Below are 24,338 nucleotides of genomic sequence, written 5' to 3'. Positions count from 1 at the left end.
CAGATTTACTATGCTGCAGAGAAAATCCACACCACTCAAACTTGCTAACACGAGTTGAGATCCGATGTGAGATTTGATTGCAGCCCCCACTCACATTCACATTGATAAATGCCGAGCTTTGCGTGAAAAAGACTGTACGCCCGTTCTGTCGTATGTTCATTTTGTAAATGAGGGCCATTGTGTGCTTCTGGTGTAGTCCTGATATGGCATGTGAGTGCAGGAAATGAAATCGCTGCACTGAAAAAAAGAAATAAAAATTAGCCTAATATTTTGTCTGAGCTTTTTTGTTAACAATAATAAGGAAAGTTTTTTTTATAAGTTTTTAAAAACTACATTTTAGTCCCATTTTTCTTTGTCAAAAATATTTCATGCTGATAAAGTCACAGTTAGTGTTTAATAATGTCCATGTCATCTTGTCACTGTCGTAGGAAAAAAGGTCATTGGCAAACATATTTAGTCATAATTTTCTTTTCAAAAACTGATCAAAACAAACTGCAAGTAAATATGCTGATTACTTTGAAAACATACTGATGACAATTTGATGGTCTGTATGTTGTATTTCCATCAAGGAAAGAGTTTATCTCAATAAACAGACAATATATATTACTACATGAACACAGGATCAGTTGTTTACGATCTACTATTATTATCATACACTGGCACCACGCATTGATAATTGAGATTTTGTAAACAATACTACTTTAGTTTACCCAAATCTCAGTAGCTCATCTTTATTTGACATCAAGTGAATGATTAAGGATTTCCCCGTTAAAGGGGTTTTTTTGGGGAGTTTTTCCTTATCCGCTGCGAGGGTCATAAGGACAGAGGGATGTCGTATGCTGTAAAGCCCTGTGAGGCAAATTGTGATTTGTGATATTGGGCTTTATAAATAAAATTGATTGATTTATTGATTGACAACAGAAGCAGCTGTCAAATCTGAAGTAATTAATCTGTGACTGGTGAGAATGAACTACAAGAATATTACTGAAATTATTCATCATTTAATGACCAATATCTTTTTCTTCTTGTGACTTTGATGATACCAACCTTTCTGTGACTCGTGCCTCTCGGTTTTGCCCTGGTACTCAAAGCCCACAGCACTCTTGTCCACCTTGTCGGTCTCGACACCAAACTTGCCGCCAAAGCCCTTGGCATAATCTGCCGATGGCCAGAGCAGAGGAGGGGGAGATGGGGGGAGAAAAATCCAAAGTTAAGACAGGAAGAGGTGAAACAGAGGTTACCAACTGCACACAGGTCTTTGACTACCAAATGTTTCTCTCCCCATGCAACTGCACTGTCAAAAATTAATACAGCTTATCTAGGGTATCCTGGTGTTATGTTTTTAGTCTTTTTCTGTCAAAGTGTAAATGTTACCTGTAACACATGAACAAAGAGCCCAATATAAACCAACAGAGCAATCTGTGCAATCTGAGTTGTATCTGCCACTTTAAGAAGAAAAAGAAAGAGTGAACTGGTAGAAAACCTTTGCAACAAGGGACATGTTTGAAAATTACACCATATTAAAATATCCCACTCCCCCAGAAAACCAGCTGGGGCATGCCCAAGCCACAGACCAGCAGCAGAGTGGAAGGTGCTGGCAAGTCTGAGCCAATCACCTGATATCTGAGACAGGCAGGGAGGAACACATTTCAGAAGACAGCGTTTCAAAGAGAACATGGCCACCTAGGTCCAAAAAGACTCCCAAGCTCTTAAAGTCCTCTGAGGCAGATGTATTGAGTGCCATATCTTATAAACACAATAAATCTATTATTTGAAACTGGGGGACACAAACATCACATCACAGAGGCAACGAAGAAAAAAAAAACATTGTTTGCAACATTACATAAGCAAGCAAAGGCTGAGGAATGCAGGACAAAGAAGAAATGCAAAATAATGATTTGTCAGGACCTGCGTGGAGCTGCGCTTATTGGGTTGGTGTGTGTGTGTTAGTGTGTATATACTAGCCACATTCCCTCCATATCTCTCTGGGTTAATAGGAATGCTGCATGGCAGGATGTCTAGACAAACCTTTCTGGGATTCGTGTTTCTCGGTTTTGCCCTGGTAATCGAAGCCCACTGCACTCTCGTCCACACGATCTGCCTGTACGCCGTATCGCCCCCCAAACCCAGTGGAGTAGTCTACACAGCAAAGCAGGGGGGGCAAGGGTCAAAGGTCAGGGTGAAGCAGCATGGAAGCAGTGGTCCTGAAGCAGCCCAATTCCAAATTTTCTATTAACATTTACTGGCAAAAGCTAGAGCTAAGACAGAATCTAAAGACTTAACTGTAGTGCCGTTTATTAATCTAGTTTATTTGATGTTAGATGTCAAGTGTAGATATTGGCCTTTGAGATGTCTGCCTTCTCATGAAGGTGATGGAACTAAATGGCATTCGGCTTGTGGTGCACAAACTAGGTCTGGGCAATTTGACTATTCCATGAATATTGTGATATGAGACTTGACATTGTCTGTGATTTTGGATATTTTGTTATCATAAGTATTGCCTGGTTTTAAAGGCTGCATTACAGGAAAGTGACTGTTCTATTATTTGCCTTTACCCACTTAATTATTATACCCACATTACTGATGATTTTTTTTTTAATCTCATTGTGTAAATATTGTATGTGACCACCAATAGTCAACCTCACCATATCAATATTTAGGTATTTAGTAAACATGTTGTGATATTTTTTTCTCTATATCACACAACACTTGCTCATAGCGCTAAAAAACAAAACAAAAAAAAAACAACTAATTTGACAAACTCAACAGCAATGTTTCTTTCCAGAAATCACGACCCGGTCAAGATAATCCATCCAAGTGTGCATCTACTGCTAGCACACCTAGCACTACTGAGCTAGCTAACGTTACAGCTCAGCCGAGGAGGACACCATTAATGTTTACATCTCATACTGTCAGGAGCACAGCCTCTCGTCCATGAGTAGATGCATGCCTCGTTCTGTGCGGTGATACTGTTGGTAGGTGTAAATTGGTAGAAAGAAAACTGTTCCTAAATGAAACTGCTCACAAGGTCTGTGGATTATCTTGAGTAACCACGTCAGGATTTCTGGAAAGAGACATTGCTGTTGAGTTTTTCAGATGTTTTTTTTGGTGCTTTGAGCACCACAAGCTGAGTGCCATCTAGTTCCTTTATACTGTAGAGAAGGCAGACATCTCTACGGCTGATATCTCCAACACTCTGCAGCTCACACTAAAACAATCTAGACTGATAAACAGCACTACAGGTGAGAGGAAAAATATATTCACTGTTGTAACTATTACACAATCATGTCATGCTGTTTCTATACCCACTTCCTTTAAAGAGATACACTCAGGCTGTGTGTTGTCCAATGAGTGGTGAAAACAGAAGAATACCTGCACTGTTGTTAAAGATAAGATAATCCTTTATTTGTCCCACAGCGGGGAAATTTGCAACAGTGATACTACAAAGAAGCCATTGGAATTGGGCAAATGTTCTGCACCTCTGTGCAGGCAATGAATGCAACACAAAGGTGATGACAAAACAGGGTCATGGGAATGCAATCTCAAAATACTACACGCTACAAAGCCAGAGCGGACTCCCAGAGCACCGGGGTCACTGTTCATACTGTACACAGTGCAGTGTGTAAGTATTAAAAGTAGTTTTGTTCTGGCTCTATTCCAGCACAATGGACCTCAAGTGTTACAGTGATTATGAGGCTAAAGTACTGAATTTCAGCTTTAATCTGAATGTATTTATATCTTTCTCTCATAAACTATGTAAAAACCATCGCTCCATTTACACACAATTCCACACTGTTTACTCAATATGGGTGTTCACACTCTTAAATACCTGTAAAGCTCAAAGTTAAACCTTAAACTTGTTTTAAATCAAATGTAATGTGCTGGAGTACAGAGCCATGAAAATAAAAAAATAAAACATGTCACTATCAAACTGCACGGTAACGGAGGAAAACAACGAGAAAACAACAGCTTAACTAGCAAACACCATCAACACATTCTCAAACTTAGTCTGTCTGTACAGCAGGATCTGGCAGAGCAGAGATCAAGCAGGTTCTGAGCATGTGGTACTGCTGGTCCTCAGCCAGAGGCACATCAAACTGTGCCTGGAAAATGTATTTCCTGTAGGCAATTTGAAAAGCTTACGCTGCTGGTTAAATCTAACTGGCTGATAAAAAGGGTAAAGATAGAATGTGAATTTATAAAGTTATGACTAATGTGTCCATTGAGTCCATAAGTTGGTTCCATGCCCCTGATATAACAGCATATTACTGGGAGTCTGTCAAAATAAACTACAAGTGATCTGGGCCTGAAACAGATGTGTGAAAAGACAAGTTGCGACATCACCTTTCTGTGAAGCATGTTTCTCCGTCTTCCCAGCATACTCAAACCCAACAGCTGACTGGAATGAGAGAGGAAGAAGCAAAACAATTATTCTACTCATTACTTACCCCTTGTACTACTGTATGTGTTATTTGTTTTATCCCAACCACAGTCATATCAACTACATTTAGACTTACAAGGTCAGTTTGAAATACGCAATGTAACAACGACAGGTAAAATATAACAGTTTCTATATCTGATCCAGTTCAGAACTTGCTACTTTCAAATAAGGGTTTGTCAAAGGTTGATGGCAGAATGGATGGTCCAGAAAGGGACTGTAACTGGCTAAAGCACGAAACGTTGTTCTATCATATTGAACAAAAGTTCAGAGAGCAGGGGCAAGAAATACACAAAATACAAAAAAAAATAAATAAATACAAAAGAACTTGAATTACCGTTTTGCAGTTGTATGCATCTGTGAATCAGTCAAGTTCACAGTGTTCTTGACCACCAAATTATAATCTGTTCATTGTTGAGTCCAAGTGGATGTTTGTGCCAAATTTGAAAAAAACTGCCTCAAGGCATTCTTGAGATATCCTATACATAAGAATGGGACGGAGGGACAACCCAAAAACATAATGCCTCCGGCCACAGAGGCTCCATATCCAGGGGTATGTGGACACTGGGCACAGACCACGCCGAACTCCGGACCTCCAACCCTCACTCTGGTTCTCTAGTGGAGGAGCAGAGCACAGCCTGGGTCAGTGTGGCCTGCTGGAGGTTGCTTAGGGACTATGGAATAGAGCCACTCTGGGTTCCCGGGGCTGGAGAGAAAGTCCTGCCATCATGACAGAAAAAGCTTTATGGCTGTGGTCAAAATTAACACTTGCGTTGACTCGTGCAAGCACGGACAACTGATGACATAACAGCCAATCACAGCAGAGCAACTCTCCATCCATTCTAGCACCAACCTTCATCGGCATAGTGGTACAACAGTGCAATTACTCTTGATGTTAGATCTAAATGTAGGCTTTGGACACAAACTGTATTGGTTCTGAACATTTTCTGGAACTGCTGGAGCCCAGGGGCCGTATACACAAACATTTTGAGAACACACTCAGAGAGCTCCTAACTTAGCGTAAAAATTTTCAGTAAGGATTCCTAGCTTAGGAGTGGTTTAGGAAAGGTCTAAGAGCAACTCTGAGCGAGGAATTAGCAGAAATTTTTATCTCAGTGAGGAGGTGCGGTTGATCCTGTTGCTAGGTGTAATGCATTCTGTGTGTGGCGTGATTGGTTGCCACAGACATGCCCTTCTGTGAGCCTGCAAGGTGTGGACACCCAGTGGAAATGAAATGAACTGCAGACTGTCAAAGTGTTGTCATTGATAGTGTGATCACTTTGCTGATGGAAGGTTGAGACAGCCACAAGTTATCACTGCTGCACTGTTGCCTTTTTCCAGTTTTTCAAATAACTTATTATCGTGATCATTTTATTTCCAATGTTATAGCGTTAGGTGGGAAATGTGTGCGTATCCCTAATAACATCATCCACAAATATTATCCCTGCGTGATCTAATCTGTAGCATTTCATTTACTCTGTGTCATCCAGTGTTTGGAGAATATTTCTCCTTCCTGTTTGTCTTTCTGCCATTTTCTCCACTGATTAAGAAATTCTTAAATCGCTTTAAAGTCTTCCTCCCTGCTCCTAACAGTTTTTCACCGTAGGAGCTCTTTTAAGGGTTAAGACACTTTGTGAATAACATTTATCTTTACAAGGACCTAGTCTTAACTTTAAGGGGAAATTCTAAGAAAACATCACAATTCTAAGAATTTTCTTAGAATTTCGTCACTAGGTAGCAACTCTTGGCACTATGAAGCTTTGTGAATACGGCCCTAGGTGGGTCGTTTCCTTAAGAGGAAGAATAACATTTTGAACACCAACAAAAGCCATGTTTGAAATCATGGAGATGTCATCAGCACTGTTGAGTGGTCAGTCGCAGGAAATGACCTGGTCAACACGGTCAGCTTGCACTCCAAACTTCCCTCCAAAACCCTTGGAGGTATCTGTCTGAGAGCAATGCTTGGACAGCTTGCTCTGGTAGTCATGACCCACAGCAGACTGTGAAAAAAGAAAAAAAAAAAAGGACAAAATTACAAAACATAATAAGGGGAACATTTGAGAAGAGCAAAAGGGCTGAAAACACAGCCAGCTGTTTGAAGTGGCGACATCTGACTCATCACAGATGCACACAGTGTGGTGTAAACAGTGCTCAGTCATCACATTCACACTGCAATGACCATAGGGCTAGAGAGAGAGAAAGGTGTGGACAGACTGAGCTGCTTGCCAGGAAAGATTATCGCGTGTGAAATGGCCACAACTGCCTCACTCTGTTACACACAAACACACAGACTGAGATGAACATCAGAGAAACTGGTGCAGAGGCTCAAAAGAATCGGAGGTCATTTAGGTTTGTGAAAATGACGTTAGCTTCTCAGATTTTCAGTAAGAGCCCTTATTGAAAATATGAAAAGCTGGGGTGTCGGTGGCTTAGTGGTAGAGCAGGCGCCCCATGTACAAGGCTGTTGCTGCAAAGGCCCGGGTTCGAGTCCAGCCTGTGGCCCTTTGCTGCATGTCATCCCCTCTCTCTCTCTCTCCCTTCACACTTAACTGTCCTGTCCATTAAAAAGGCAAAAAATGCCCAAAAAAAAAATCTTTAAAAAAAAAAAAAGAAAAAAGAAAATATGAAAAGCTACAAAACAATACAAACCAGGATCTAGCAAGCTGGTTCATATTCAGCATCAGCTGCAGGAAAGGCCACTACTTACAGCAAAATCAGTTTCACCACTCAGCAGCATCAGATAAGAATTTATTTATCTAGCTATTTTTAACGCACATCGTACACAGCCAGCATATTCAGAATAAAGTCAAAGGAGGTACATTAGGACAAAAATCATTGCACAGATTGTCCTGCGGTTGTATTTGTTGCAATGCCTCAAATGTAATGATGAACCACTATGCACTTCATTAATCCAAAAGATTGAGTAACAGTCAACGATGAGGGCTACAGCCTAATATAACTAATTTCTAGCTGGACTGGGATATCAAACCAGAGTGAAATACTTTATACCTTTAGTCTTTATGCTAAGACTAAAGGTCTCAGTTTTTACAATAAAAGAACGCAACGTTGCTAAAGATGAAGACAGCTTACAGTAATCCAAATACACAGAGGCATTTTAAGGATGCCAAGTTCCTTTTTCAAGTGGACTTGTCATGATTATGATATTTCACCAAAAATGTAACGCTTTATCCAAAATGTTTCCCTATTAAAAAGGTGCAGTGTGTAAATCTTAGGAACATTTAGTGGCATATAGCAGTGAGGACTACAGATTTCAAGCAGCTGAAACTTCTCCTGCTTGATATTAATAAAAAATCAGTTTTTCCAATGCTGCTCTTGCAGAGGAGCCTCTAAGTACGATGTCCGAAGCAAAAATGCAAATGGCCCTTTCTAGAGCCAGTGTTTGGTTTGTCAGTTCTGGGCTACTGTAGAAACATGGTTGTACAACATGGCGATCTCTGTAGATGAGGACCTGCTCCCTATGTAGATATAAACGGCTCATTCTAAGGTAATGAAAACACAACTATTCTTATTTTCAGGTGATTATACACTAAAGAAAACACACTTATATCATATTCTACTTTTGTCAATATATTCCCTACAATCCTACACACTGGACCTTTAAGTATTAAGTTCATACTTGACTTTGCTAACAGAATGACCACACTCTCTCTCTCTCTTAAAAGGCCATCTAGTAGTAGAATGAGATCCATCTGCTGATGTACATCCCAGAACAGCTCCAAAATGGACATTGGGTGAGATTGTTGGGTCATCTTTAATATTACTTTTGCATGTCACCACATCATCAGGCAACACAGTGATAAACCTGGGACACAACTCTTTGAAAGGGCGACACGTGTATGTGAAAGCAAAAACAAACTGCCCGTTCCAGCCTCATCTAACAGTACATCTGTGACCTCAGGTAATGTGGTCACTCTTACCTTGTCCATACGGTCCTGCTGCACTCCAAATACTCCTCCATATCCATGTGAGGCCTTTGGCATGGTTTCCAACTCCTTCTGCTTCAAACTGGTGTGCTCTGTCGACACTGTCTCACGCAGTCGGTGGATACTATGCCAAGGAAGGAAAGAGTCAGGAGACACATTTTGGCGCTTTCCACCTTGCATTTAATACCAAACGAAAAATGATTTGCTTCCTTACTCTATGTGCCCCTGATGTCCTGAGCCCTCCACCGTCTTGGCCCCCCAGCGCTGCTCCTTCTCTGATACGTCATTCTAAAAATTCAGGAATGGAAAGGGCAAGAAATGCTGTCAGGAGGGTGAAAGATGGAGCAGAACTTAAAGTGGAGTGAGGATCACAAGAGGGGAAATGGAGGGAGGAAGAAGCATGCATAGGTACCTCAAAGTCTGGGTCAGTCTCCCAGTCGTCGTCCTCATTTACAGTCACATTGGCTGTCTGTCCTGCTGCTGCCTTCCACATCCTTACTGATACAAACTGAACACAAGAAAAAGGTAATTTGAAAAAAACAAAAAAACAAAACATACTTTATACAGGCAGAGAGACCAGATTCAAAGCTTATGTCTTTGAGGATAAGTTTAGCTGAAGAAGGCCATGGGATATGTTCAAAAGCACTGGGAATAGCTCTGCCTGTGTCTCAAAGGTTGCCATTTTATTTATTTATTTATTTATTTTTTAAGATTTTTTTTGGCCATTTTGCCTTTAATGGACAGGACAGATAAGCGTGAGGGGGAGAGAGAGAGGGGGGGGATGACATGCAGCAAAGGGCCACAGGCTGGACTCGAACCCGGGCCGCTGCGGCAACAGCCTTGTACATGGGGCGCCTGCTCCACCACTAAGCCACCGATGTCCCAAAGGTCGCCATTTTATACATACATATATATATATATATATATATATATATATATATATATATATATATATATATATATATATATATATACACACACACACACACATACATACATACCTATATATATATATATATATATATATATATATATACACACACACACATATACATACATACATACATACATACACACACATATATATATACATATATACATATATATATATATATATATATATATATATATGGCCTAGACCACAGAGGCACCCTCCATGATGAATTGTCTTAAAGCGAGATGTTGATTCTCTACCAGCTGCTATCACCCTGAATTACACTAACCTACAGTTAAACAGTGTTGTCAAAATATCACTTTAATACATATCAATTCTTATTATTTGAAACTGTTTCAATACTCATATTCTGCAGTATTGATACACCAGTACTAACTGTGCTTTATCACGCTGTCACTGCTAATGTTTCCGAGAGTCATTCTGCTGTTCCCCTTTACAAAAAAAAGTTGTCATTGTCTTGTTACAGACTTGTTATAGGTCGATTATCTTTCAAAAGAAAGAAAAAATTAAAATAAATCCCTTTACTCTTTATTTGACATCTTTAGCGTTCCGCCTGACGTTGGCCTCCCTGTCGTGACCCAGCGAGCCCTGGCCTTCACAACCCTACTGTAAATATACTAAAATGGAAGCACATTTCTCCCCCTACACATGATTGTTGAATTAAGGACGTTCTATGTGATATAAACTTGAGAAACTGAGATTCCAGAGAATTTGGAACCCTTTTATGGAATATACTGACCTGCTAAACATTGCACCAGACATGGAAGAGGGCTGAACAATCCCCAGCCCCTTCCCGCCTTTCTCCTGTTGTTGGTATATTTTAATTTTTTACTATTTTTTTTTTAAACTTATTTATATGTATTAAACATATTGTTTTCATTTATCATTATAATTCATTTCTTTTTTTTCTGTTTTGTAGGTAGTGCTTCACAACCTGAGCTGGGTGAGGGAATGAAGACTTGGACATGTTTTTGTTCTGTTCAATACTGAATGTACTTCACTGACTGTGAAAGTTAAAAGTTTTAGTATAGTGACAACACTAAATTTAGATGCTGCAGAGCGAGTGGGGACATGATAAACAGTGTTAGTTTGGATCTCAAGTAACCTGGCGTCTTACAGAGACAAAAGCTTTCTGTACCGATCCCAAAGTCTGACTCAGCACAATATGGGCAATCAGCGTATGTTTTTAATCAGAGGCTGCAGGAGACATGGCTTCAGTCACCTCTGCAGACATGACAAAGGAAAACTCCCCCAGACCAAGGAAAATATAGTTTCCTTGTCCCGGACCAGGAAGCAGACTGGCGAGTCCCAACTTTGATTGTGTCAGTTACTTGACAGGACAACACAACCGCACCCATCATACAACACCCACAATGCTTTTAGTCTTTCTGACCAGTCCGGTGGAGGAAAAGTGCGGGTAGACGTGACAGTGAGGCGTAAATGCAATCTGGATAACAGGGAGCAGCTGGTAGAATCAAGTTAGACCGATGCATTGATGTTGTTTCAGTAAAGGGACACAAGTTAGCTCGTTTATCCTAGCTTAGGTCGGTTAGTTAGCTTCAATATAAGTAACGTTAGGTCAGGCCACATTTATAAAAAATACTCTCATCCCCACAGATGTAGGTATTATTTCCCCCATTTCAACACAGCTACATAGGCATTCCTGTGGTGTTTTTTCTCCACAGCGGCTCAATAGGAACACTGAAACATTTGTCTGCGTATCGTATTCTGGGTTTTCACCAGTAGACAGGCTTTGGAAACAGGATGTATTCCTCATTAATGCTTATGTCGACACATGGGGATTTAACGTTAAGTGGAGCGCAAACGGTAAAATGTGCTTCATTTAGCTCCAGATTCGGGAATAGTGGTAGCTGTGCGTCAGTGGTATTTCCTGTTCCAGTTTTGCCAGTTAGCTTAGCTGGCTAAAGCTAACATGCCTTCTGGAATGATTCACTGACTCAGCGCGAGCTTGGTGAGGGTTTTTTTTTCCACAGGTAGACCTTTTAAAAAACCTCCAGATGAAGCGTTAATACTCACCGTAGCTCCGACCAGAGTCTAGACCGAGTTTAAAAAAAGATCCCCCCTGGTGGATGTAGTCCGTTCTCACCTGAAGCGTTGATGGAGGGCCAGTACAGGGATCTGCTGCCTCCTTCTCTGTCCGCGGCTCTTCCGGCTCTCCCAGTATCCCGTTCTCCGCCAGCGCTGACGTCACAAATGGGCGGGGGATGCAAGATATTGGTGATTCACTGTAAAATCCTATTTGTTTTTTCCTTAAACATTAATATATCTTCTTTTCTCTCTCTCTGCCTGGTGCCAAACGCAGGACACCCCCAGGGGTCCTGTGTCCATGCCTCTACAGGTCAGAGCCAAGTCAGATAAAAGGAGGCGCAACGGTCAACAGCCATTAGGAGCTATGGACAAGGGGAGAAACTCTTCCAAACTGGGCCACCCACTACACTCACTTCAGCACCACCAGTGAGTGGTGCATAGGCCTTTGCATGGGGGCACCTTGGGCCTTGGGTCGGGGTCATCTGTACCCTTTGACCCCCCCTGGTGGTGAGCCTGCTCTGAAGTAACACCACACTTACTCAGACTGGGACCTCGGGAATTTGGAGGCAGCCAAATCAATTGATCTCTTTGGTACCTTCCTCAGGCTATTCAAGAACATGTGTGGCATTGTCCCACTACATATTTAAAACCCTCACAAAAGTTTTGACCACAAACCTAACACATTTTGTGTAGAGAGCAGTGCTTGGTTACTTAACTCTTGTTTTTACATTGACATGTCACATGAAAGGGTCTTTTCCTGTTGATCAGTGTGAAAAACATTAAATCCCCCTTAACAGAATGTTACAAAACAATAAAACATGAAAGGGGCTGAATGCTTTTAATAGCTTACTATCATTTCCCGGGAACTTTGCCAAATATAGGAAAACAGTAATATTCAACAAAGTACAGCACTATATAAATTAATGTAAATGTTTATTCTTTATCAATATGTCATTAGAAGCTTTATTCTTCATAGCTGTTGAATTGTATTCTTGCCTGCTGTAGACAAGTTTTGCATTTCTGCATGTTTAGCTGACCTGCTGTGCACTGGCTAAGAGTCCCAAGTTACACTAGCACTTAACTGAATAAATTATTTCAACTGTACAGACGGAATAATGTCTCAATTGTTCTTAAAATTAATACCAAATTACAGAGTTCTTTACAGGGAACTTCTGGAAAAAGAATGGAAAAAAAGGGACCTGTAAAATAAAGCACTTCTGACCTTTACAACAAACTGTCCACTCTTACTGGTGATGCATTTTGAAAACTGAAACAAATGAGGTTTAGCTGCTGCCTGCTGCCACATCTTACAAGCATATGACTGGCATAACAAAAGGCATTCAGTCACACTCAACATGGACCTTGTTAAAGAGGGCTAGCTGAGAAAGCCCAAAACAAACCAAAAATAGGACAAGAAATTCTCAAAGACAAGCTTTAGTCTTTTTTATCTGCAGTGGAAAATAAGTTTCAGTATTTTATTGAAAGTAAGCAATAAATAATATTGTGATAAAAATAGTTTATAAGTACTCAGACTGTACATCATTGTTACAAGATGAGAAGATTCAATGGGAAGAGCAGGAATAAAACAACAGCAACATGATTTGCATTGTGCATAAATGACTAAATCACAAACAAAAAAAAATCTACTTTAAGCTTTAACTACATGTAGGGTGAAAGAAAACTCTTAGGTTCCTTCTCATTCGCCATGAAAACTAATGGTGGAACCTGTGTTGGGAGCGTAGACATGAAAAACCTAGACATGAGGAGCACTGCTACATTCACACAGGAGCAAACTGGGGCCTCAGCTTTGAACTGACCAAACCCCATGTAGGTTGAATAATAATAAATACGAACAGATGACAGAGAGGAGTTAAGAAACAATAAGGCTTGATATGAAATCTTCATACAAAGTGTTTTTAAAAAAAGGTTTATAGGTGGATCGCACCGCCTTGAGGGTAATCTAGTCACAGCGGGGATCGACTGAGGCCTCGGTGAAGTTGGTCCATCGAAGGAGTTGCCACACAGTCAACTCATCCATACGTTTCAAGTCCTCCAGTACAAGTGAGCCTATCTGTGTGTTACTCCAAAAGTGAGGGAGATTGAGTTTTGTTAAAGGGAGGAGCTGGGTGTAGTAGGGTGGGGATAAGTGGAGAAGTTTCCACATGCAAGGTCAACTAGAGAGCACCTAAAATTCTGTTTCATTGCATCTGAAAGAAGCCCCCGGTTTTTTTTTGTTTGTTTGTTTTTTCTCGCTACTGTTATATGGCTTTAATTCTTAAATTCAAGAGTTTCATTTTGGTTTTGCAGATATGGAAAATAAAGATTAGAAAAGGAAAATATACTGTGTTTCACATGGTTTCTGTTGTCACCATCACCTGGCTTGCCAGCAGTTATTTTAATGGCGATGGATGACTCACAGTGTTGAGCAGTTTGTGAAACAGTCTGATAGCTCCAGCAATTTGTCTGATATTCACACGACCGTTGACCTAAGAGCTGTATTTACACAAAATCACAGGTAATAAGCTACAAAAATTACAACAGTTAAAAAGGGCAAAGGATATCAATTAAGTTATATCACATATCAAAGTCACTTAAGCATAAATTCAATGATTAGAATTCAAATCAAAGAGAGGAAAAAAAACATACATCTGGTCAATAGAATCAGGATTATAAAAAGATTAGATAAAATGTCTGTTGGTAGAAATATACAAACTCCAGACAAATTGAAACATTCAGTTACATACATCTGAGAGCTGAGCTTAATACGGGCACAGTGGAGAAATGTTTCTTTTTTTTTTTTTAAAAAAAGTGGGTTGATTAAGGGGATAGAGGCAAAAAAGGTTTACATAGTAATTCTAATATCAATTAAATGTCCCATTGGTTTACATAAATATAATAACAAATGTAGATAAATCCAAAAAGTTTCCACTAGGGATACTGAGATTGGTGAGTAAGGTCTTTCTCTGTGATGACAACAAAAAACACAAAAGATCTTTTTAGTGTCCTTGCAAGTCATTTCAGTTCATCATCCTGGTCTTGAATGCAGGGAATTCCCCTTCATCCTCTGACCAGCGGTTACCTATAGAAATAATGAGGATAAACTGAAAAGGGGAAGAGAGAGATGAACAGACACGAGAGGAGAAGCAGGACAGAAGCCAGGGGTGGTTGGGGGGGGGATAAAGGGAAAGAGAGGAGAGGTGTATAACATGCGTTATTAGAGCCAAGTACAGTACAAGAAAGCTGCTTTCTGCCTGGAAAAAGAGAGAAGCAGTTCTGCAGTGAGGTAATAGCCATACCGTATGCTTTGAGTGTACACGTGCTTCAATTATTTCAGAGTTGATGCGTGTGATCTTACCGTTGTATGTTAACAAGAGTAGGTCCTGACTGTGGCAGTGTCCAGCCTCTGTATAGACTGACTTCCTGTGTTTCCATGTCAGCAAAATAACATGCAAAGACATGCCATTAGTCACAGCATGATAAACAAACAGCACAGCAGCAAAGTCATTAAAGAAGAATTAGGAGTACACGAGGAAGCTGGGCTGATTCAGGGCCCATCAGAGAAGTTCTACTTGAGTAAGTAGCAGCAACGACGGAGCACATCACACACAAACACGCACACATGCACACACATCTGGCACTATCTCCTCTGCTCACCGTCCATCGGGCTCCTCTTTGGCTGCGTGGATGGAGATGCCGCGCTGCTGCTGGTCACTCGGAAGTTGGCAGGCAGGGTATCTGATGCGCCCAAGGACATCCCCCTCATGTCTTTTGGCCGGAACTTCTTTCTCCATGAGGGAGCTCGGCGGAAGTTCTTATCGTCATCCTGGAAGAGAGGTGGTAGAGAAAGAGAAGGGTGAAGAGATTAAGAGAGGTGTGTAAAAAAGAAAAAAAGCTTGGTTTCACATATAATACACAATTTCTCACTCAGTTTATGTTGCTGTTTTGGCAAGTGTGTTGTGTGTGTGTTTGTCACCTCTTCCATTCTCCTGTCTGTGCCATTGGCCAGCAAACTGTTGTATTCATGCTCAAGCGTTGCTCTGGCCTAGAAGAGCGAGACAAGAGGAAGAAAAGCACAGACTGTTACTTAGACATTTGCTTGAAATTTTGTCACAATAGCTGTATGAATTCTTTAGTTATGGCCAAAAACATGTTTTCTGAGGTCACAGTGACCTTGACCTTTGACCATCAACCACCAAATTCTAATCAGATCATTCTTAAGGCCAAGTGGACTTTTGTGCCAAATTTAAGGAAACTCACAAGAAAGAGACAGATGCAAGGTCACAGTGAACTTTGACCACCAAAATCTAATCAGTTTATTGTTGAGTCCCGGTGGACGTTTATGCCAAATTTGAAGTAATTCTCCCAAGGTGTCCTTGAGATATTGCGTTCTTGGGAATAGGCATAAAAACTACAGTGAGCTGGTGAAACAGCCGGCAAGCTGTGTGTACCTGAGTGTTCTGTGTGGGGATCTGCAGCAGCAGGGCCAGGGCATTGTGGTCAAAGGTTTCATCCAGGGCGAGCAGCGCTCCATGGACTCCACCCTCATACAGGTTGCCACTGTACTCTTTCAGTCCGATGGCCTGAACCCAACTGATGACACGCTCATTACTCCACACCAGCACATCTGAAGTGACAGTGAAAAAAATCCAGCGTGAGTGTAATTTACAAAAGACATAGAACATTGTGTTTCGTGGTGTAATTTACAGAGACAAGTCAAGTGCGTGTGCATGTACTACTAAATCTCTAGAATTCAACCAGCTGGGATTTTGTTACCTTTAAGCTCCAGCTGGGACTCTTCCCGTCTCCTCTCCAGCTCCTTCCTGTCATAGTTGAGCCTCCTCAGACACATTACTCCACACTGAAAACTGTTCCTGTTGCACGGACACAAAGATTGTTTTTTTTTTTTTTGTTGTTGTTTTTTAATTTGAATCCCCATTGACGACAGATAATTGGCAAAATCTATACTTGTTAACTTGATGTACATTCTGTCTTTCACATTAGTACTTCCCAATGCTGCAGTATGGCCCTGTGTTGAGTTTAACAGTTTTTGGACAACAATAACAGTCTATGGCTGATGGGAAATGAGCTATATCAAGCTTTGGATACACACTTAATACTTAGTCCTTTTTATACAGAGATCGCGCTATAGGGCTGCTACAAAGTCCCTTCTTTATGCCGCCTTGCATTTTTACACGGAACCAAACAATGACAGTATCAATCCAATCTAGTGTGTGATTTTAGACAGCATACTGGCATCACAGAAGTAAAAGAGGGGTGATGAGCATGACATTTAACACAAAAGCATCAACCTCTAGTGTGACATATAACATTTGTGTCAGTAGCTCTTTATAAACAATAACAATGGCATAACATGGCAATAACAGTCATTTACTGTCCCTGTTGTATGGTGACTGATCTCGTCCTCCATGTAAGGACCTCCCGGATCTCATTGTTTTCCCATTTTGTGGACATTTTTGGCCGCTGTTTTCTTCTTTGAGTTAGCTGCTAACTGTGATCAGCTTCTTCTTAAAATCTCCTGCAGTGGGTCGCACACATAAAAGATCCCGTCCTCCCATTTATACAGACTCCGTTTCGGCGCTGTTACTACCTCTGATGCTGGCTTAAAGGCGAGACTACTCTGTCCCCCATTCAGTGATTGTACCTTTTATACAGAATGGCAAGGCTGTAACACTGCATGAAATTTCTGCCTTAAAGAGGCAGTGTAAAAGGGGTTCTTGTTATGTGGGATAACTTCACTTTTTCAGGGCAATTATTTAGAATAATACAGAGATTAAATAAAAACAGTGTTCTCCTTTACAGAACACTCTTTTCTGCACCTCCTCTTGGCTCTGTTTTCAGACATAAGAAAATCTAGTCCGTGACAGGAGGCCAATCATAGGTCATTTCTGACAGAGGGCGTTCCTATTGGCTGTTTTACAAATGCAGATGCTCGTGCACATCCATTTGGTAACAGCCTGATTCAATGGTGGAGAATCCAGCAGAAAAAGTTGCTATTCCGGCACCAACTGCTAGGGATGAGTATCATTTTATGATATATGATTTTATCGATACTACTACTTTTATTGATATTCCTTATCGATTGGGTACTTTATCAGTACTCTTATTGGTTCTCTTCTTTTTCATTTGTAAATAATTGCTTTTCAGAAAATATATTAATTTAAACAGAATACATTCAGAACAGAAATGTTGAATATTTTAAATAAAACAAATTGTTGTTTCTAGAGCAGAAAGTCACTATAAAAATAATATTCCTGACATCACTGAGTGAAGTTTAGTTTATCAGTCAGTCCTCCTGTCCTGCCCCCTCTCTGCTGATGTGATTCATTTAGTGCAGGTAACATTGGTAGAGACAGGAGGGGCAGTTTGTCTCAGCCAGCAGCTTAGTTTAAAAGTATCTGCCCAATTTTAAGGTAAGTGTCAAACTAAGTGAGTCTGCATACAGACAGCTGTCATTTGAGCTTATCAGTAACAATTTGCTATTAGCCGAACTAGCGTGCTGTCTAACGTGCAAGACATAATGTTAGTGGCGGTGGATGAGACTACAGACAGAGCATATTGAAATAGTGCTGTCTACATGTTTACAAGCTCATGCTTGCTGAGCGCATGTATTGATAAATTATTGGGTTCTTACTCGCCAAGGTTTAATTGCACTTACATTAACGAGGGTAGCTGCCACCAACTCAGGTAATTACAACTCGAGTCATCTTCACATTGTTTCCACCACGGCTGCTTGGCTGCTCACTGATTACATTTGTCATGTAGGTGTTTGTGTGTGTGTGTGTGTGTGTGTGTGTGTGTGTGTGTGTGTGTGTGTGTGTGTGTGCGTGGTGGAGGTTGGCCCCGGCACAGAGTGCAGGTGAGTGGCTGCAAGATGATAATGAATTAAACCAAAATATGTAATAGTGCTGATAAAAGATCAATACCGTCAGAGCTTATTAATACTACGCTCTTTGATAATTTAGCCCCAGGGCTCATTTAGTACCAGGTACCGGTACCCATCCCTACTGCCTACACCACAGAGCAATTGAATAAAGGAAGATGGACTTATCAAAAAGAGTGTGAAAGAGAGTCTGACAGTAAACGGAACAAAACATGTGTCAATATTGGCAGTGTCTCGGGGCGTCGGTGGCTTAGTGGGTAGAGCAGGCGCCCCATGTACAAGGCTGTTGCTGCAGCAGCCCCGGTTCGAATCCAGCCTGTGGCCCTTTGCTGCACGTCATCCCCTCTCTCTCCCCCCTTCACACTTGTCTGTCTTGTCCATTAAAGGCAAAATGCCCCAAAAAAAATCTTTAAAAAAATAAAAAAATATTGGCAGTGTCTCAGAGATGGAGAGGAAATGTTGCTAATAGTTAAGCCTGCTACCCTGGGCCCAAGGCTCACAACTGCAGCCAATTTCAGTTCATCTTTATGTAGCTAGACTTGGAGCCTCAAATCACAGCGTGTCATCTCAAAGTGCTGTACAGGCCCACTATGTTGCAAAGAAAAAGGACAGTAATTCTCATAGAATTGCTGCTATGAAACGGCATCTGGATCACAAGCACAATCTGTATGATTGAAATAACTAGTACTTGCACGGGCTACTGTATGAGATACATGCATATGCCATGCTCATCTGGTGGGAGAGGCTTTGGATGGAGAGGGAAGAGCTGCAGGAGGAAGGTTTATTTTCAAATTCAAATTTCTTTCCAAGAAAACTGCATAACCCAGCTTTAATTGTTGTGATTTACCTGTGGAAGCTATCCACCATTTTCAGCTGTCCCCTAAGGTCCTTCTTGGTGAGGTGGTCAAGCATGCGGGCATCCACCAGGGACTCCATGAAGTAGGAGCGGTACTGTGGCAAACCCAGGCTGGGAAGCCACTCATTACCAATCCACTCGTGGTTCATGTCTCCATACGCCAATGTCTACGGTCAGAGAAGAGATGGATTAAAAAGTATCTGTGTGCTGAAAAGAAGAAAAATGTTCAGATATAAGAAACTAATTAATACTCCTGGACCGTGACAATTATATTCTAGATCTTTTTTTCCACATCTGTCATTTTTGTACAGGAGGAGAATAAGTACAGTTAAGTTGCTCATTAATTTCTCTATATAATAATTAAGGTTTGTGTCTTCATGACAGATAGTAAAAATGTGAGCTGACATCAGCCTTCAGTGCTAACTAACCTGTTGGACGTCTCTTTCAGTGATCAACCAAGACCTACACTTTGGATCCTAATGGTACTGGTACCTAATGGTGATGAATGATTTTAAAGGCTGACACGTTATTCAAGATTATTCAATGAAGTCTATAAGTAGGCGGTTCTCTTCTAGCATCAATTGTTAATACATAATCAGTATACAATCCTCTATTTACTTTTACCTATTCCTTATTTGTGTTTTGTAAATCTTGTGGAATCAATAAGAAGCTTTTAATAATAAAAAATAATTTAGGGCAACGATTAGTCAATTAACCGATCTACAAATGAACTGGCAACTACGGTGATAACTGAAAAAAACATTTTAGTATTTTTTTTAAGCAAAAAAGCCAAACATCAGCCAGTTTAATGTTTCTGAAATGTGAGAATTTAATGCTTTTCTTAGTCATACATGAAAATACACTGGAAAGCGTTGGATATTTGGTCTGTTATTTGGATAAAAAATATCACTTTATGACGTCACCTCAGGCTCTGGAGGTTACTCAGGGCATGTTTAACTTTTTTCTGAAATTTTAATGATATAACGAATATTAAATTAACAGAAAATAATGAGCAGATTAATCAGTAATGGAAATTATGGTTGATTGCAAGTTTCCTCTTCTAATGCTGTCTTTTACAAAGAAAACCTGACTTGCTGCACAGTAACCATGACTGACAAAACCTCTGATGAAAAACCACAAGATTTCTTCTGAAATTTCATCTCTGCACTTCAGCTAGACAGCCACTAGATGGAACCACTAGTGTTGAGTGTAGAGTTGTTTCTACAATGTCAGTTTCATTTTTGGATTGAAAGATTATGTTTAAAGGATGTATTGTATCAAAAAAGTATGATCCATAAAATACTTTCTTGTTTTAACTTCTTAACGAGCCCTGTGCCAGAAAACAGCCTTGTCCCAGACAAAAATTCACAACAATTAAAAAATGCATTTAAAAGCCTTTAAAATCAAAAACTTACAGTAGACACTGATAACATTGGTGTAAAAATGTACTACTGTAATCATCTTCGTTTTAAAATATTGTTTTTGAAAATGTTGGCCCTTAAAAGACGCGTCTCAGTTTTTTGTCAACTCCTGTCTCACTCCCTGTATCCAAAATGGCAGTAATGCTGCTCAACCACTGGTAAGCTAAAAATAAATTATTTAATAATATTTCTATTGGTTGTGTTAACCATAGCAACTCTGCAGCCTTTCTAAATCTAACAAAATAAGAATTAGTAAGTTTAAAAATGAGAAATTTGATTAGCCTTAAGAGAACTCATTAACTCTGAAAAATGAAATGGCTCCCCACTACAACTGTTGTGAAGTTAATAAACATCTAACTTTTTTTAACTCGATTATCATCAACTCGGTCAGATCTTACCTCTGACATCCATCAAGTATGCTATTCAAGAAGAAATTCTATCACTGGAAGGTTGGCCCATTAAAAAGTTTAATAGTCTAGACATAGATCTCTTAAAATTTATTTTCCTAGCCTAATTGAAGGGTGAAAATTAAGAACCCAAAAATGAGGTTTTGTCACAGTTCTCAGGAATTTGTGAAATAAAAAAGAAAACAACACATCCAATGTATTTAGAATTTGCTGCATCTCTGTTTTTTTTTTTTTTTTAAACTTGTTTTAATTTAATCTGTGGCAACCTTGGTTGATAGCATGAAGCCGAGGATCTCTTGCCTGCTATTGTGAAAAGAGGAAAGAGCAGAATCCAGTCCCCCGTCTGCATGTTATTCCCAGGGGTACAGTAGGTCAATTTTCTAAAGTCAGGAATTTTTGGACAATGAGGATAATTTATTGAATGTCATGGTTGGGGTTATATCATAATAGAAAGACTTGTTGAGAACAAGTCTACCGGAGTCAAATTCCTTATATGTACATACGTACTTGGCGAATAATGCTGATTCTGATTCATATATGCAAATAGTGTATTGTTTGCATTATTAGCCTCTTTCCTGTACTTCACCATAACTGGTTCTCATAAGGTCGTGAGTCTTTAAAGACATAAAACTTCATGTTCTGTAGTTGTTTCCTGCAGTTGGTATTGACTTTGTTCTAACTACTAACAAACACATTAAAACAGTTGTATTTAGTAAAAATCCAAGTTCAAATGTTTCTGTTTTTACCAAACGTAAGGGATAAAACAGCATAGTTTGAATGGACCCCTATAAACATGCTTGTTGTGAATGAAAAGTGATCTGAAAATAAATACAGAGGGAAAATTGTGACATTTCCTCTATGAGACATTTAAAAAGAATGAACACTAACTAAAAGATAGTAGAGCTCAGAAGGTGAGCATAGGTGGGTTTTGGGGGGAATGTGTGCAAACCTGGGCCCAGCTACCCTCGTCATCCTCCTGGTGTTAGCATGGTTAGAGTGAGCATGGTGAGAAGAACAGAAAGGCGAGGGGTTAGTGAGGCAGCAGTGCTGGGTTAGAGCAGCTCAATGTGGAAAAGATCATCCAAAGTAAAATAACAAGCCAGATAAATTTATGGAAATAAAATGGAAAACAAAACCATAACAAACTAGGATTGGACGTCAAGGATAAAATCCTCAATTATGAATTGTTGCTATAATGTTCTGTCTTTTTCAATGTCAACATCTCATTAATTCACTTTATTTTTCAAAAATCAATTAAAAATTGTATAGATAAAGACTAGAATTAATCGCTATTGTATGCCTCCACGCACCAGTCAAGTTGCACTTACAGTTTACATCCATGTCTGCAACATGGATGCTTCATACACATCTTCAACCTGGCAGCACGAAGAGCTACATAATCAGCACAGTTTCAAGGTGGACACCCAAGATTAGTGTCACCAATTCAGTATCTGACCAAATGTCTCCCCTTCTGTTCCTGAGATATGCATGGAATAATTGCCAGAAAAGTTTTAATGCAGAACACTATGATGTCACAGTGAAGTTAACCTTTGATCTTTTGGATATAAAATATTATCACTTCATTGTTTTATCCAGTTAGACTTTTTTGGGGGAAATTTTGTCATAATTAGCTTGCACAAATTCTTGAGTTTTGGCTGAAAACAAGTTTTGTAAGGTTACAGTGACCTTGACCTTTGACCTTCAACCTTCAAATTTGAATCAGTTCACTGTTGAGTCCAAGTAGGCAATTGTGCCAGATTTGAAGAAATTCCCTCAAGGTGTTGAGGGAAGAGATGGTGAATTCAAGAAAACGGACACCAGGTAACAGTGACCTTGACCTAGGGCTGCACGATTCTGGAAAAAATGAGAATCACGATTTTTTGGCTTATAATTGAGATCATGATTCTCTCACGATTTTTTTCAACATAAAGATATATTGTGCTTATTTCCTGATACAAAAGGAAAAGTAACAAAAATTATAAATAAATAATAAAAAAAATATCATTAAATAACAAAACCTATGATTGTGCCTCATACAAGAGACACAAGTCACATAAACTCTGGTCAGCAGAGAGGGAACACTCCTGTTTTTAGCTTAAATGCAACAGCTGACAGCCTGACACTGACCGTAAAAACAATAAACTTTAGTCTCTTGTCTTCTCTTACAGCTTTTGAACAATTTTAACAATAATATCAATGTTGAACAACATTTTTCTGAGGTAGGTATTCCAGGCCTGGAATTAAGTCAAAATTAAACGTTTCATCACCATGCATTTGACAGGAGTATTCACCGAACATAGCCTATATATCTTAATTATTTATGTCTCTATGTATATTTTTACATAAATCCCCAATATTTTATTTGCCTTTAAAAAATATCCTCTTCCTTCATTTAATTTGACAATGTTTATTGTATTGTATTATATGAATTAATTCTCTATAGGGCTTGTATGTTCTTTAATGTGTGTTCAATTTATTAAAAGAAAAAAAAAATGTTTTGGTGAACCCTGCAGCAAAGTGAGCCCTCTTCCTCAGAGAGGATCTTTGCCTCCCACTTTGTTCCTGGCGGCAGAGCAGAGTGAACCGTCTTTCTTCTCAGAGGATCTTTGTCCCATGAGAGCAGGCACGCTGCTCTCCGTGTCTGTGTAAACAAGTTTCGCTGGCGATTTGACAGTCACTGGAAGCGCATTATGACCCTTTGTAAAAGTTTCTGTGTGGTGCCTGTGTTGTACATGAGCTAACGTTAGCGGCTAAGGACTGAGAGGCTGTCTGGGATGTGTGTGTGTGTGTGTCTGTCTGTCTGTCTGAGGAGTGTCAGTACATTAACGTGTTAGCCGTAGCCTTGTTGTTTGTCATGTTAACGTTATCGTCAGCAGCCCTGAATAGCTTGTAAAGCTTTAGCATAGCAGTCACCTCTCTGCCGTCTTTTATCACGCTTGCTAACGCTAAGTTAACTTTACCAGCAGATCTGTATGAGGCACAAACTGAGGCTACAGTTAGCAGTGTGTTTCCCCCGTCTGGCTGCTTTCCAAACTGCCGGCCGGCTGTCGCTCTGCATCACTTAGTATAACGCTGCGTCGTTGGGAGCGCTTGTTTTCATGCAGATGATGTCCCGACTCCCGGCATGGGCGGGGCCGTCAGAATCGCCGTCATTGAAAAATTAGATCGCATATGCATATGAATCGAGATCACGATTTTATTATGATTAATCGTGCAGCCCTACCTTGACCTTTGACCATCACAATCTAATCAGTTCATCCTTGAGTCCAAGTGGACAGTTGTACCAAACTGAAAAAAAAAATCCCTTAAGGTGTTTAAGGTATCATGTACATGAGAATGGAATGAAAGGAACTGATGGACAGACGGA

At 40.0% G+C, this 24,338-nt stretch overlaps 2 protein-coding genes across 17 annotated transcripts in view; both read right to left on the bottom strand.

Moving 5' to 3' along the window:
* Positions 1 to 11,582, bottom strand: part of cttn (cortactin) — a 31,163-nt gene extending 19,581 nt beyond the window's left edge. For 2 of the 8 annotated variants that reach the window (XM_033619114.2, XM_078162128.1), the window contains exons 1-8: positions 11,445 to 11,581; positions 8,795 to 8,890; positions 8,597 to 8,670; positions 8,377 to 8,506; positions 6,328 to 6,438; positions 4,345 to 4,399; positions 2,029 to 2,139; positions 1,048 to 1,158 (exon numbers count right to left, since the gene is read on the bottom strand). In XM_033619114.2, the coding sequence (XP_033475005.2) occupies positions 1,048 to 1,158; positions 2,029 to 2,139; positions 4,345 to 4,399; positions 6,328 to 6,438; positions 8,377 to 8,506; positions 8,597 to 8,670; positions 8,795 to 8,875 (673 nt within the window). In that variant the 5' untranslated portion in view covers positions 8,876 to 8,890; positions 11,445 to 11,581. Of the gene's footprint in view, positions 1 to 1,047; positions 1,159 to 2,028; positions 2,140 to 4,344; positions 4,400 to 6,327; positions 6,439 to 8,376; positions 8,507 to 8,596; positions 8,671 to 8,794; positions 8,891 to 11,374 lie in introns of all 8 variants that reach the window. The other 6 variants (XM_033619106.2, XM_033619122.2, XM_033619130.2 and 3 more) reach the window with 4 other exon arrangements.
* Positions 11,583 to 12,847: 1,265 nt separating this feature from the next.
* ppfia1 (PTPRF interacting protein alpha 1) overlaps positions 12,848 to 24,338 on the bottom strand; it is a 76,555-nt gene continuing 65,064 nt past the window's right edge. For 3 of the 9 annotated variants that reach the window (XM_078162086.1, XM_078162098.1, XM_078162094.1), the window contains 7 exons: positions 21,921 to 21,947; positions 19,135 to 19,310; positions 16,160 to 16,257; positions 15,835 to 16,010; positions 15,360 to 15,428; positions 15,041 to 15,209; positions 12,848 to 14,465 (listed from right to left, as the gene is read on the bottom strand). In XM_078162086.1, coding sequence (XP_078018212.1) covers positions 14,404 to 14,465; positions 15,041 to 15,209; positions 15,360 to 15,428; positions 15,835 to 16,010; positions 16,160 to 16,257; positions 19,135 to 19,310; positions 21,921 to 21,947 — 777 coding nt within the window. In that variant the 3' untranslated portion in view covers positions 12,848 to 14,403. Of the gene's footprint in view, positions 14,488 to 14,741; positions 14,807 to 15,040; positions 15,210 to 15,359; positions 15,429 to 15,834; positions 16,011 to 16,159; positions 16,258 to 19,134; positions 19,311 to 21,920; positions 21,948 to 24,338 lie in introns of all 9 variants that reach the window. The other 6 variants (XM_078162095.1, XM_033619084.2, XM_078162091.1 and 3 more) reach the window with 4 other exon arrangements.

The sequence above is a fragment of the Epinephelus lanceolatus genome, chromosome 2, assembly GCF_041903045.1.
Source record: "Epinephelus lanceolatus isolate andai-2023 chromosome 2, ASM4190304v1, whole genome shotgun sequence".
NCBI classification, from domain to species: Eukaryota; Metazoa; Chordata; class Actinopteri; order Perciformes; family Serranidae; genus Epinephelus; species Epinephelus lanceolatus.
This window is presented reverse-complemented; position numbering and strand designations above follow the sequence as displayed.